This window comes from Anomalospiza imberbis, chromosome 13, assembly GCF_031753505.1.
Source record: "Anomalospiza imberbis isolate Cuckoo-Finch-1a 21T00152 chromosome 13, ASM3175350v1, whole genome shotgun sequence".
Lineage (NCBI taxonomy): Eukaryota > Metazoa > Chordata > Aves > Passeriformes > Viduidae > Anomalospiza > Anomalospiza imberbis.
Window position 1 is genome coordinate 15,200,159 of NC_089693.1, and position 14,235 is coordinate 15,214,393.

General features: G+C 38.9%; 1 protein-coding gene across 3 annotated transcripts in view; it reads right to left on the bottom strand.

Annotated features, from left to right (window-relative positions):
• Positions 1–14,235, bottom strand: part of APBA2 (amyloid beta precursor protein binding family A member 2) — an 87,854-nt gene that overhangs the window by 34,056 nt on the left and 39,563 nt on the right. For all 3 annotated transcript variants that reach the window (XR_011003838.1, XM_068204146.1, XM_068204145.1), the window contains exon 2: positions 1,004–2,009. Coding sequence is in view for 2 of the 3 variants with exons in the window: in XM_068204146.1 (XP_068060247.1) it covers positions 1,004–1,972 (969 nt within the window). In the remaining variant the exon portion in view is untranslated. The remainder of the gene's footprint in view (positions 1–1,003; positions 2,010–14,235) is intronic.

Consider the following 14,235-nt stretch of genomic DNA (forward strand, 5'->3'; position numbering starts at 1 on the left):
GCACTTAATGATAGAAAATCCTATTTACAGAGTTGATAAAGTTGAAACAGGAAATTTATGCATGTGAAGTTTAATAAAGCATTTTAATTAAAGATAGGGCAAAATAATTCATTTATCCTTACTAGTTCATTTATCAAGCATATGTTATGTTTTACCTCTTTTAGGTAGATCTGTTCATTGCAGAAGATAAGTAATATTCAACTGCATATAATTTTAGAGATGCAAAATCAAGGCTTTAAAATGACATTAGAGAATGAGGTTTTTCTCTCTAAGTAACCACATTCTGTTTGAAACTTCAGGGGAAAAGTCATACCTCCTTTCCTTTAGAAAAGCTTGAGCTTCATTCTTAGACTCTTTTTCTGGCACTCAACATTAGAACAAGAAAAGATCATGCACAGTTTAAATTAACTTCTACATCATTCTTGTGATAAAACTGCTTAACAGCATTTTTGCTAAGAGTAAAGCTCTTATTTCTGCCTCTTTGTCAAGGTCAAGATATGTCCAGCTAGTAAAAAAACCCACAGCAATATGCAGACATTTCTTGAAGGTTTTTTAAACATATATAGTATCTAGATTTGACATACATTCTATCAAAAACAGAAAATTATCAACCAGGAAGGCAATGGTACAGGAGCCATTCATGGAAAAAAAATTCAACTATTTCAATGCTGACCCCAGTTTGAAGTTTCTCCAGACTGTCATTGCAGAATGAAAATAATGTAAAGAAACTGGTTTTGCCCCATGCATCTGGAATACCTTTGTTTGAATTGTCTCTTCTCTGTGCAAAATCTCTTTGCTAGATCTCTATGTGTGCTGATTATATTTAGCACCTCTTTCTAAATACACAATCTGATTATGTGAATGCAGTTACAGTAAAATTTAAAATACTGCTAATACATTTACATATTAATAGATATAAAAATATTGCTATTTTTGTTTGGAATAACTAATGTAACTCTTGCATAATGCCTCTGACAGTCTGGTTATAAAAAGCACCTCATACCTGCTCCTGTGGCCACTTCTGTCTGTCCTCGGGGGATCTTGACTTTGCTTTAAAACCTCGATGCACATCTCCACTGTGCTTAGAGGCAGATGGGATATTCAGTGATTTTGGCCTCCCCTCGTGCCTGTTAGCACTGTGAACAGCTTCTCCCTTTGAACAAGTCTCTTTGTAGTCATGTGCCATGTTTTCAGTCCCAGTGTGCTCTGGACTCATTTCTGTTGTACTGTTAATACTGCTCATGCTCATACTCATTTTGATTTCTGCTACAATCTGGTCAATGTCCTCTTCCTGCTCTTCCAGCTCTGCATCCTCTTTTCTAGAATGGTATGGTGATATTCCCTGTGAATTTCCATTAGCCTCTGCTGGGTAATAGTCCGGATAGTCACCTTCACTTTGACAGTACTGGATGTTTTCTTCTTGGTCCTGGATCTCCAAAGATGATGCTTCATCCTCCAAAATCTGAATGCCATTATCTTGACCTTCCTGCCACTCTTGCCTGTCCATCACCTCGTTTTCATCTTGGTGCTGAATTTTGCCTTCAGCCCATTCTTCTACAGCTTCCTGACATTCATCTGTTTCAACATGGTGTTCCTCATGGGGAGCATACTCCTCCCCATTGCAGTCCATTCCTTCCAGGTAACTGTCATCCTCTGGACAGTATCTGATGTAGTATGTGATCCCCTCCTCTTCTTCTGGCAAGCCTTCATCATAGTCCTCCTCCTCTGAAGTGTTGTTTACATAGTCAGAGCTGGAGTCGCCATCTCCACTATGGTCATTGCACTCATGTTCCACAGGGGTAGGACTACCTGCTCTGACAGTGGCTAGTTCTGCCTCCTTTGCTGCATAATCTTCAATGGGAAGGTCACTTTCTTCATTTTCAGGCTCCCTGTTGTGAGATGAAGTCGGGCAAGCTCTGGCTCTGTGATCCAGCATGCTGGCTGTAGTGCTTTGATGTTTCCTGTTTGCCATAGCCAGCTCCTTACATGACAATCATTTCCAGCAATTACTGCAGGGAAGATGGAAAAACACACATTCAGGAAAAGGTCATCAGCAGAGAACAGTGATGTTAATAGGAAGTAAATTGATAGATTCATTTGGTAAAATGCCTGTGTTTGTAGATATTTGACCAAATTCAGACAGCTAACTTTTAAAATGCTTATGCTATGGAACCATGAAATCAAAGTAATAAGTTGTACTCTGAAAGGAACAGATAAAGAGAAGGTTCTACATTTGTGCTAAATGTATTCTAGTGTAGGCTCTCTTCTTTCACTTTGACAGAGAATTAATCCTGAACCTTGAAATTAGTTTTCAATTTCTCTTTCTTGCCAGTAAGGGGTCATGCTTTGATCTCTACGCAGTAAACGGGACCTCTTTTCAATGTTCAGCTTAGGCATTTCTTTAATGTGTACTGAAAGCAAACATTTAGAATCTGACCTGCTCTTACCAAAACGAAAGGAAAATTCTACTAACTTGGCAGTCACATAGTGCACTAAAAGATAATGTATTGGTATTAAAAGTTATTTTTAAAAAAGCACTTGCTGGTTTATTAGCCCTTTCTAGCTGGATGCCATGAAGTATCTCCAGTTGTAAATCAGATATTGCTTTTAGAATAGATTATTTCAGTTGGAAGGGACCTACCACAATCACCCAGTGCTGACCAAGTTAATGCATGCTTTAAGGCCCTCGTCCAAATGCCTCTTAAAACACTGACAGGCTTGGGCATTGAGTGCCACTGGAAGCCTGTTCCAGCATCTGACCATGCTCTTGGTAAAGAAATGCTTCCTAATGTCCAGTCTGAACCTGTTGTGATACAGCTTTGAACCATTCCCAAGCATCTTATCACTGGATACCTTCTCTGGAGAGAAGTTCAGCACCTCCCCGCCCACTTCCCCTCTGGAGGAAGCTGTAGAGGGCAATGAGGTCACTTCAGCCTCCTTTCCACAAACCAGACAAGCCCAAAGTCCTTTTGCCATGCCTCAAAGGACACCTCCTTCCAGCCCTTTCACCAGCTCTGCTGCCTTTCTGTGCACACATACAAGGACCTTCACATCTTTCTTAAATGATGGGGTCCAGAAGTGCACACAGCACCCAGGTGAGGCTACATCAGTGCTCAGGACAGTCCTGTGCAGCAGGACAATCCTCTTTTCTGACCAGCTGGTCACAATGTTTGACAGAGCCCAGGACGTGCTTTGCTCTCTGGGCTGCCAGAGCACGTTGCTGAGTCCTGAACTGCTGTCAACCAGCACGCCAGAGCAGAACCTGGCATTTAGACTTGTTAAATTAATCATGGCCCCATGCTCCAATCTATCCAGATCCCTCTGTTTTTTCAGTGTCTAATCTATATTCCAGGTAAAATACACGTTTACAGTAAATGCTCACTAATTCTTCTTGGTAAACACTTGTGCTACTTTAAATTACATTTTTTGTCTAAATACTGAATTTGAAATAAGCAGGGGTTATATGACCTATATAAAAAATACTTAAAGAAAATAGCTAATTCTAGACAGGCTTGACAAGTGTGGTCTGCTGTATGATTTGGAAGGGGGAAATAATCTACTTTTAGTATTTGTGTTTCTCTGTATTTCACTGTTGCATCCTTATGATAAACTTGACCTGTGCAGTTACTTCACTGGCATGAAATGAGGTCAGGCTCCTCACCTGCACCACACAACTGCAAGAACATTTTGATTTAACCAGTTTTCCAAGGCTTGAGCAATAAAACTAACATGGAGCTAGAGGATTAGAGGAACTATATAGGGAGTAATTTCTTAGGCGTTATGAATTTAGAAAATAAATCCTGTCACTGTAACCTAGAACCTTATAGATATCCCTGTAGAACTTCTGATACCACAAGAAAAATCCCAATCCTTAGTTTGTGACAAATCCAGGGATCTGATGTATCTATGGATTATTGCAAAGATGTCACATGGCAAATCTATCGCTGAAACATGGGTTTTAGATTCTGAAATACAAAGTACAGATGATGTTAATCACAGGAGGAGGTATAAAGGAACCCAGCATATGGAGCCCTTTTTAGCTATTGTTACCTTGCAGAATTAGTCCTGACAGAATAAAGCTTTAAAGTAAATAGTGTATCTGAAGAGTTTTAAAGGAGAAGATCAGTGAAGGCAAAACTCTCAGTGATTACTTGCCCCTCCTCACTATTGGAAGGACTAGCAGACTTGCAAGATTTCGTCAATGCAATCTGTATGCCCTCTATCCCTTTAATAATAACAATGCTTTTTTACTTTGGAGTCAGTTATAAGAAATTCAGAATATCAAGCCATCCATCCACTAGGGTTAGTCAGAGTCTGATTTAGTTAGCTCTTACAGCAAACTAAGGATGTTTCTATACTGTGACTGCAGTATAAACAAAATTTATTTTACATTGGACTAAAATAGTAATCTAAGTCACAACACTGCAATGCTCTGCACAGGCTGCAAAAAACTGCCCACAAGCAAGACAAATTGCTTGTATGACCATTTCAGGCATGAGTACACTACACAAGCATGTCTAAAATGAGTCAGGCTGGAGTGCTATAAGAATTTTGAATGGCACTGCAAGAAAACTACAGGGACCTCATCTGGTTTAACCAATTTTTTTTTTTTTTTGTCAAGAACAGAACAAATTCAGTGCCTCTTCTTGAAAGAAAAGTTCTCACCTGCAGTGGCCTCAATCTTCTAGTGGAAATATTATCCATATTAAATAATACTTAAATATTTACAGTGCAGTTGACCCTGCACATAAGTCACAACAGTGTAGCTGAAGATGCAGAAACACAGAGCCTGTAACAACCACAGTTTGAAATCCATGACTCAGATTTTGCTAAAGCATATGGAGATGAGAACCCTTTTTTTAGCCAGTATAATGGAGTTTTTCCACCCACATCTAAGGCTCTTCATTTGGTATCCAGGCCCTAAAACTGCCATAAGAGGTATCTCTGCAGTGATAGCCCTTTAATAAATTCCAGTGGTAAATGCTCAAAGATGTTACTTAGCTGCAGGAAAATCCAGTGCATTGTAGATATTCTAGAACACATTGCAGGAAGCCACCTGAATGTGATCTGAGAGCCAAGAGGCAGGGCAGGAGCCTGGGGAAGGAGAGGTGGCTGATGAGTGGAGTCCATCAGCTACGGGGAACCACCAGCATGAGGGTTTTCAGCTGGGCCCTGCAGTCCTGCTCCACCAGGGGCCTGGTAATGTGCAGCATCTGCACTGTGGTGGGAAGAACTTTATAAAATTGTGGCAGACTGGAAATTTTTTAGACTATAGGTGGTAAGAAATAGAGAAAATAATTCCTCTCAAGCATGTCTAGCACTGGTAAGAAATAGAGAAAATAATTCCTCTCAAGCATGTCTAGCACTGATATACTGGGACATGGGAAATGGGTTTTCAGTTAATTCAGCCTGAGCGATGATTGAGGACAGTGCTTTACCCCTGTATGCTGGAACTGAGGCAAAATAAGCTGGATTTTTGGTGAGAGGCAAGGCTGATCTTAATGCTATGGAAACTGAAGTTACAAAGCAATCTCTGCACAACAATTACAATTCTAGTTGCCCTCCTTTGCAATCTTCTCAGGCACTACTCTTAAGGTAACTAAGTACTGAAATAAAAAGGCAGAATTTATTATTTTCAGCCCATGATTTGCAGACTGAATGTGCACTGATTACAGCATCTTCAAGTACAAAATGTAACTTCTCCAATTGTACCAACACATCAGAATTACTGAGCTGAGTTTTCAAACACCAGTCTGAGAACTGCTCTTTATGGAGCTGCACATACATTGCTGTCAAGGAAACACACAGCTGTATTTTAACTCAAATATTAGAACAGCCAGGGCAGCCTAGTTTTCTTCCCTCGTATCAAAATATCTCTCAAGCTTCCTAGCAAAATGCTTTAGTCACAGATTAGGTCTAGCATAACCTGAATATTTTAAGCTGTTTCATGTCAAACAGCAATGTTCCTGAGGACCACAGCTCTGAACTCTTCTGTCTTCTCACCTACATAGACATTAATATTCCAGGTTTAAAAAGTACAAAACCAGAATTTTGATTTTTTTTTTAGAAATGCAACAGGTACCAAATTTTTACCATGTGTTCTGCTACTCAGACTACTGCACAAAGTCTTCTGAGTCTGTGACTGCATGGATTAGTATTTTAGCTAATATTCACATCAGTTAATGTAACCTTCTAACATCATAGGTATCTTGAAAAAATTAGAAATTGGAGAAAATACTGGATTTCTACCTTATATTACTCAGTGTTCTGGAGAGGAGTAACGATTTGCTGGATCCAGAGGCACTTTATCAATAAAGGCTCCAATTGAGCCTATAGATTATTTCCTCTGCTTGGTGTAAGACTCCCTCCTACTTCTTGTATCTCAGCTCTCTCCTTGATAGCAGGGAGTTAGGTCAAATTTCTGCATCACTCCAAGCACATTTCTCCATTTCTGGCTGCAGTTGGGATGAAATTTTCCTGGGAACATGGATCAGTGCTGGATTCCTGTTTACTTTCCTTGAGATTCAGTAATTTTATCTTGCTGAGACAATCAAACCCTGACTTCAATTGTACATTGCATCACTAAATTTCCATCAGTGTTTTCAGGATCAGTGAATAAGGGACCAGTTACACAGGGTTCTCAGTAAAAATGCTTTTCTTTCAATAATAGTTTTACTTTATTTTTCTTAATTTTTCCTGGCTCAGCTCAATGTTGAAAGGAAAATCAATCACCAGGAAACACATGCTGCATTTCCATGTGAGAGTAAAAAGGAGTATGCATAGGGGAACCAATTTCTTCTGCTCCCAGAAACAAGACTACTGGCTTACAGCTGGAATTTATTCTAATCAGTGCTCATTATACTCATTAGCTTTCTCCTGAGTTTGCTGCACCTAATCCCAGACAGCTGTAGTGAGGGGTTTATCAACCTTAACACTTCTACATCTTTTCACCTGTGTAGAAAGATCTCTTTACTGTCTTCCTAGTAAAAAAAGACCAATTAAATTAGCATTAAAAATGGGAAGTGGTACACAATTATACACATGGTGAAATACCTAGTATCATACTGCTGGTGGTGGTTAAGGAACTGCATTGCATCTATACTTGATTCACAAACTGAATAGCATTTTAGTGGGAACCAAACAAGTTATTTGCATTTAACATGCACAGTGATCTGAGGTTCTTTTGGCAACAATTATACTTTTGCATGCTTACCTACAGCCAAATGATTTTTGAGCTGTGCTGTTCCAACTTACGGGTGAACCTAAGAATTTTACTGGCCTGAATTTGATATATTCACTTTATTTTGCAAGGCCTCTTTTGTGTGCCTTCTCCTCCTCAGGTTTGTTTTTCCATCCACTCCTCAGTCTTTCTCCCACATTTCAGATATCTGCAACCTTTGTCAGTTTTGACAAAATTGACACTCTAATTTTGCTTCCCTGGAATTGTTCAATACCTCCTATTTTCTGCAGATATCCTCTGCAATCTCACTGCTATTAAACTGGTTCTACTCTTTGTAAGTCATCTTTAGATGCAAGTTATAAGCATTGCCACACAATTTACTGCCAGGAGAGATCACAGCACATACAGCCCACAGCCCTGCTTCTCTCTGCTGAGCTGTGCCATGGATGCACTGCTGACTGGAGTTATTCCATATGTTAGCCCTATACATTCATAATCCAGAAATGCTGCAAAAAAGAAAAAACAACACCCAACCCTCTTAACACGGACATATGTTTAGATCTGCTACATTCATCTACTTACTCACTACATCTGTAACTGAGACAACAGTATTTTTCAACAGAACTGCATCAAAAAATTCATGATTGCAGAGCTTTATGCTAATTATACCAGTCTCTTCTCCAATAAAGAGACAAGTTAAAGTGGAAAAGAATCTAACTTCAATTCATTCAAAACAATTTTTAATATTAAACTAATAGTATTTCTCAGTAGGCTTTCATTACAGAAGACTTAATAGGCTCCCATCTGCTAAATTGGTCCAGAGGAATTATGACTGATCCTAGACTGGGAACTGGAATTTTTAATAAGCTGATAACAGAATATGAGCCTGGTGTGACTGTGTCATATTCTGTAGTTGTTTGATTCCCCCAAGGCCAAACTGCATTAACTTCATTTTTCAGTGGTGCTGACTCTCCAGACCATGAGAATTGACTATGCAGAGCTCCAGAAGCAGAGTGCAGGGTGACTGCCAGCTCCTCTAAAAGCAGGTGGAACTGGGATCCCAACTCTCACAGGAGCCCTAATCCGGCAGTGTCAGTGACAGCAGACTGAGCACATGACATGGGATTTTGGAAGGAGCACAGTCTCTAACAAAGGGAAGGGAGGAGGGGACACAGCACAGGAGGAGGGGTGTGCTGGTCCCCCTTGCACAGAGTGAGCCTGGGTAACACTGACCTTCTAGTGCTAGGGATGGAAAGGGTCTCCAGCAATGAGGACTACCACAACATGATTAAATTAGGGTCATGTCATGACACTCTCAGTGCCATCTCAGTGTTACTGAAGGTGTCTCACTCAGGCTGGCACAGCCTGCCATAGGACTTACTAGCCAGGCTTGTTAATAATGTCTAATCCTTCTCTCTGAGGCTTTTGCATTTAAAACAAAAACACTCTATAAAACACCAACACATTGTTTCAGGGAGGGGAAAGGCCTAGGACAGAAACTTACATTATTAGGACATAATCAAACCAGGTCTTTTTATGTCTAGGATGTTAGATCTGCATGGCAGTAAATACCCACAAACACAGTCATATGCACGCATACCTCTTCCTCAATGCAAGCTCAGCAGGTCCAGCACAGCTCAAAACACCTGTTTCTTTAGGATTTTCATGGCCATCTACAATTCAGGGGTGCTGCTTGGACCTGCATGTCTCAGGGATGGCCAATTTCCTCAGTTCCCTCCAAAAAACCTTTAGGGAGCAAGGACAAAAAATTGGCAAAGACACCTGAGAAATCTAGATGATGGCAGTGCTAAACTCCAGTCTTTGTGATTTGATGCCTCACTTGGAGATGGTTTGATATTTATAAAATGGTAAAATGTCTTTTTTCACCTATTTATGAAAATATACCATAAAAATACTTTGAAGTAAGTGTCTGCATAGAAAAACTATTATTTTTTAGCAGCTGACATCTGATTTTTTTTACTGTGAAACTTGAGACTGAAAACTGGGCTGAGCTCTAGATTTTCCTTGTATATAGAACTCCAGTATGAGTACAGACAGCAGTGGAGTTGGTCTTGGGAATGCCACTTCTGCCTTTTACAGTGTATGTTATCTTTGCTCAGAAAGCTTCTGCATGCTTTACTAAAACCTTCATGAATACAACAAGTATTTAGGTGAGCCACACTAAAGCATCTTCGCACATATATGACACTTCAATGGTGCTACTGACACTCGAAAAAAACCAAACAGGCAAACTCAAAGAGAATTAGAGAGGACACTAAATTTATGGGGAGTATGTTCCTTTCTATGGGTTTTTGTGCATCAGCAATACATTTGATGAAGAATTTTTAAATCGCTACATTTAATTTTTGCAGGAAGTGACTGAAAATAGTCAGAAGCCATTTAGAAAATTAGCTTTGACCAATAGACAAATTGACAAATTTACAAATTGACAAATAGATATTATGTATAAAATAAACTTGAAGTGTTTTGTCCATGTTGTTGACAACTCAGGACATATCCAGTGAGTTTAAAACTTAACTTCCAGTTACTCTTGGTTCTTGCAAAATGACCTAAATAGTCCTTTCATTTCTTCTTTCATCCAAGAGAATTTTCTTCTCAACCTACAACAACAATTTGAGGATTGAGAGAAGACAAGTCTTAAATGAGATTTTTTTGCTATTTATTTTAAGGTCTTTCTACTCTCACATGCTTGACCTCTTCTAGATAGTGTTATAAAAATAAGAGTAGCAAACATAAAATATGGATAGAATTAACAGCAACTTGCTATCTAGAACTTTCATATTCATCCTTCATTTTTCCTTCACATTTCCTTCATTCAAATTCAACCAAATACAAGTAAGGAAACACATTTTAAAACACTGTTGTCTGCACCAGACAGAAACCTCTTGGAATTCAGAAATGTGGCTTTTTTTTGTCCTGTGAAATTCCATTTAAAATTAGCCTGTTTTAATCTGACTTTCTCTTTTCCATGAGATGGAAAAGAGAAAATGATGATAATTAGTTAAAAAAAAAACTTTTTAAAATCGACACTGTAGTTAGATGTCTTTCAATATTTCTTTATTTTCTTAGTCTCTTCTATCAAGACCCAGTTTTCCATCTCCCTGCTGGGCTGATGTCAGGCTGGGGCTGCCTCAGGTCAAAAGAAAACGAAGCACTTTAACACTCTAAACAGACTAACCAGAAAACCACCAAACATGCCTTCTGTGATCTGGGGAAGGAAGGGATGGTCAGTGTTTCCCCAGTGCCTCTGGCTCACACGGTAGGTGCTGTGAGTTTTGTAGCTCACCTGCAGAGCCTGAGAGCAGCTGGGGTTCATCTAATGCTGGCCCTGTGTCTGGCTGTACACAGCCCCTTGCTTTCAGTAAGGGCAAAAATAAAGCCGGAATTTACAAATTTAAAATATCAACAAAAGTTACTTAGATTTGTTAATTATAGCAACAACACAGTTAAGTCCAGATTCAAGATCTTCCTTTTAACCTAACTTCCCCATGCTCACACAGTGTACATCTGTGTTATAATTTTATGATTATACATTATTTTATACTGATGCCTTAAGTTTTAGCTTTCACATTTTCCAGGTTCCGTACTGCATTAGTATGTAACTCTGAACTTCATATAAAGTGTTAGCAAGTTCTCTTCACAGTTTAGTCAGACAAAACAATCCTTTTCCAGCCTGAGAACCAGGGACAGCGTTGCAGCTTCAGGCCCAAGAACTGTAAACAACAAGGAATTGAGGAGGGCAAACTGAGAGGATGGGACTTCATAACCTGAAGCTGTAATTGGACAATCAACCCCAATATGGAAATGGACCAAAACCCATAAAAGTGTGCAAACTCGTGACTCAGAGTCCATCTTGGGTAGAGCCACAGCCGGGCTCTTGTACAGCCCAAGGTGCATCCTTTAAAGACCTTATAACACATACCTACTTTATTCCTCTAACACTGTCTAGCCCCTGTTCAGGTAGCCTCTTTAGGCATCAATGCCATCTGCCTCTGATTTTTTTAAAGGCACGGTTGGTGTAAGCCAGGAGGAAAAACAGCTGAAGACAACTCTAGATTTGGTGCTACTCAGTGTTTCAGAGCTTCAATTAATCATCTAAATATTATTTTAATATGCTTAACATAATTGAAATAGAGACTTAGAAAACAGCAAGAGATTTGCATGGGAAGCAGAGCAAGAATGATTCTTAAAGAAGTGAGGGAAACATGTGGGGGAAGTGAAAATGAGTGGCATCTAAAAATAGATGGCATTAAAATACATGGCATTAAAATACATGCCTTTGCAGTTATCTCAAGAGTAGCCACGAGGATCTTCCTGTGTAGCTAAGACCAAAAAAAATTCTTATATCATTCTCTTTTTCCTCTAATGTGTCTACTGTGAATCTGAGGTAGTCACAAAAAAAAAAAAATCACTGAATAGGCAAACAAAGAATATTTTATGTCCATTATTCATCATCATTATGCTGATGTTATTAGTTTAACAACTGACAGCAGACTGAGAAATAAAAATTGTGAAATAACAAATGCTCATTTCTGTATATCAGGATTGCTTCATTTGCAGTTTTGCAGAAATTCTGCCTAAAGCTACAATGGCTGCAGTGAATTAGATACTGCAAATCCACATCCCTGTATCCACAGGCAATGCTTTCAAAATGGAGCAGCCTGTCCTCAGCTACTAGTGAGCTGTAACAAAATGTTGTCAGTGTGCAGGCTGCATTCTCCGTAGATGTGAACTGTGAATGCACTGAAGACATGAACAGCATCTAGGCAGCCATACCGAATGCACCTCTCCTCACCCTGAAAGCACCAACAAACAAGAGATGATGTGCAATGGAATATCTGTGAAACCACATCGACATGAACAAGTACATTTGAGTTGTTTGATTACCTCACCTGAGAGTGAGATCTTTGCTATTACTTTTCTTTGGGCTTGAAAATCTTTTTTGTGCCAGTCACTAGGTGATATCGAGGGTTTTTTGAGATGATTTAACTATTTTCCCTATATTTTAAAGACTTTACATTCTGAATTATGTTCTTGCATATCTTTTCATGGTATATAGGGTTTTTTTTCTGTTTGGTCGAATCTAATAAACTCTTAAAATTCAATAATTACTTTGTAAAAGCCATTCTAAAAATGCTCTATAACTGGCACCCACCAATAGAAATTAAAAGTAGAACAGACAAAGAAATGCTAAAGACAGTGGCACTAGAGCACTGCAAAGATTGTATTCTTGAGCATATATTCCAGCTGAGTATAGCTTTTATAGTTAAAAAGATTAGCTATTTCCTGCAGCAGAAATAAAAATGTGTAATCACATATTTAATTATCATGTATTGTTGATGTGGCTTAATCATCCTTTAGGGTTTAATTTCCCAGCTCAAAGAGTGATACTAAACCTGTGGTGCTGCATCCATACAGATGTGAGAGTTAGGACAAGTATCGGTTTTGTAGTGCTAAGCCTGCTATAGAGAAAAAGCCACCAAAACCAGAAACTTATTTTAAGGCCCTTTAAACAGAGGGAAGCACAGAAGCAGAATATTTGTATTCAACAGAATAAGATGAGACTCCAAAATTAAGGCAATGAAATTTTATGGCTTATTCTTGTGACTGCTCTGCTCCAAGAGATCAGTTTCAAATAATGAAAAAGTACCCCTCAAGCACACAAAGTTTCAGTGATAGCTATGCAGAGGCATCAACTTTGAATTTTATTCCATAATAAATACAAATTTTAGTATCTTCTTATGATTATTTTATCTCCTAATTTACTGAGAATAAGAGAAAAGTATAGGATGTATAGGAACAAGGGAAAGAGATTCAGGAGTAAGGAAAAAGTATATTCTATTTTAACATTATCATGCATAAAGAATATATGCCATTCAATTAAATCACATTCAGCCACTCTGAGGCAATCTGCAATCCATCCAGAGCTCTGGTAGAATTTTCAGTCTGTCTTAGAATGGATTATACAAAGTTTTCCAATCTTTGCAGAGTAAGTTTCTGCTGACTGTGGAGGCTACTCTGAAGTCTGGTAATCTTTCTCTCTCTTGCTAATTTGTATGCTTCTTATCACCTTGCAATTTCCTGGGTAAGACTTTTATCTCAATAACAAGGCTGGTTTTTATACTGACTTGCACTAGATGATAACAGATCCCTCTAAGCATAACATGAGGCAGTGGTGCTGTAACAATGGGGAGCCATGTGGCTGGAATTCAGAGTGGAGCAGACACTGAAGCTGGGGGCAGCTGTGTGAAACCTCCTGAGGTGACAATTGTACATATCCATATTAGCAGAACCTGGCCTTGCACAACTGACATGCAAAACCATCACCTACTGCGAGTTCTCCAAGTCTAACACAGCATTTTTCTGGTCAAAATGTTCATAAAAACCAGCCAACTGAAATAAATTTCCTTCTTATCTCTATTTACTGGTATACTTTGGAAAGGATTATTCACTGGAAAACCACTAAAGAAAAGCTTATGCATTTGGCCCCTAATGTCAATTTAAATACTAATTTAGGAATAAAACTGATTCCACCTAAAATGTCAATATAAGGAATTATTATTTTTTTTTCTACAATAATTCAGTGTCTTAAAATGGATTGAACAATGACTGTATTGTGTAGTCAGAAATGTTGTATAAGAGTCAGAAAAAATCTACTTTTTCTAGAATATGGAAAAAAATACTAGTCTGCCATGGCAAATTCCCAGAAGAGCCTTTTAAGCCACCAAATCTATACAGTGATGGGTGACTTGGGGTTATAGGTGAAAGGTGAGGCAGGATTTGGGGACTTCCTCCAAGGTAAGGGATCAGTACTTTTGACAAGATGTGTGAATTCCAAATTCCAATGCTATTAGAGGAAAAAGTGAAACTGCAATGAATAGGTCCTGACAGGAAGAAGAAACAGAACATCTCTTGGTTCCTTGAGATACTCTTCCACAAGAATACAAGTCTAAGCCGTAAATGTGACCATTTCCCTTTAGCACAAGAGTCCCTGTGGCTGTGGTGCAGCCACACTGACTGCTGAGCCTGGCAAT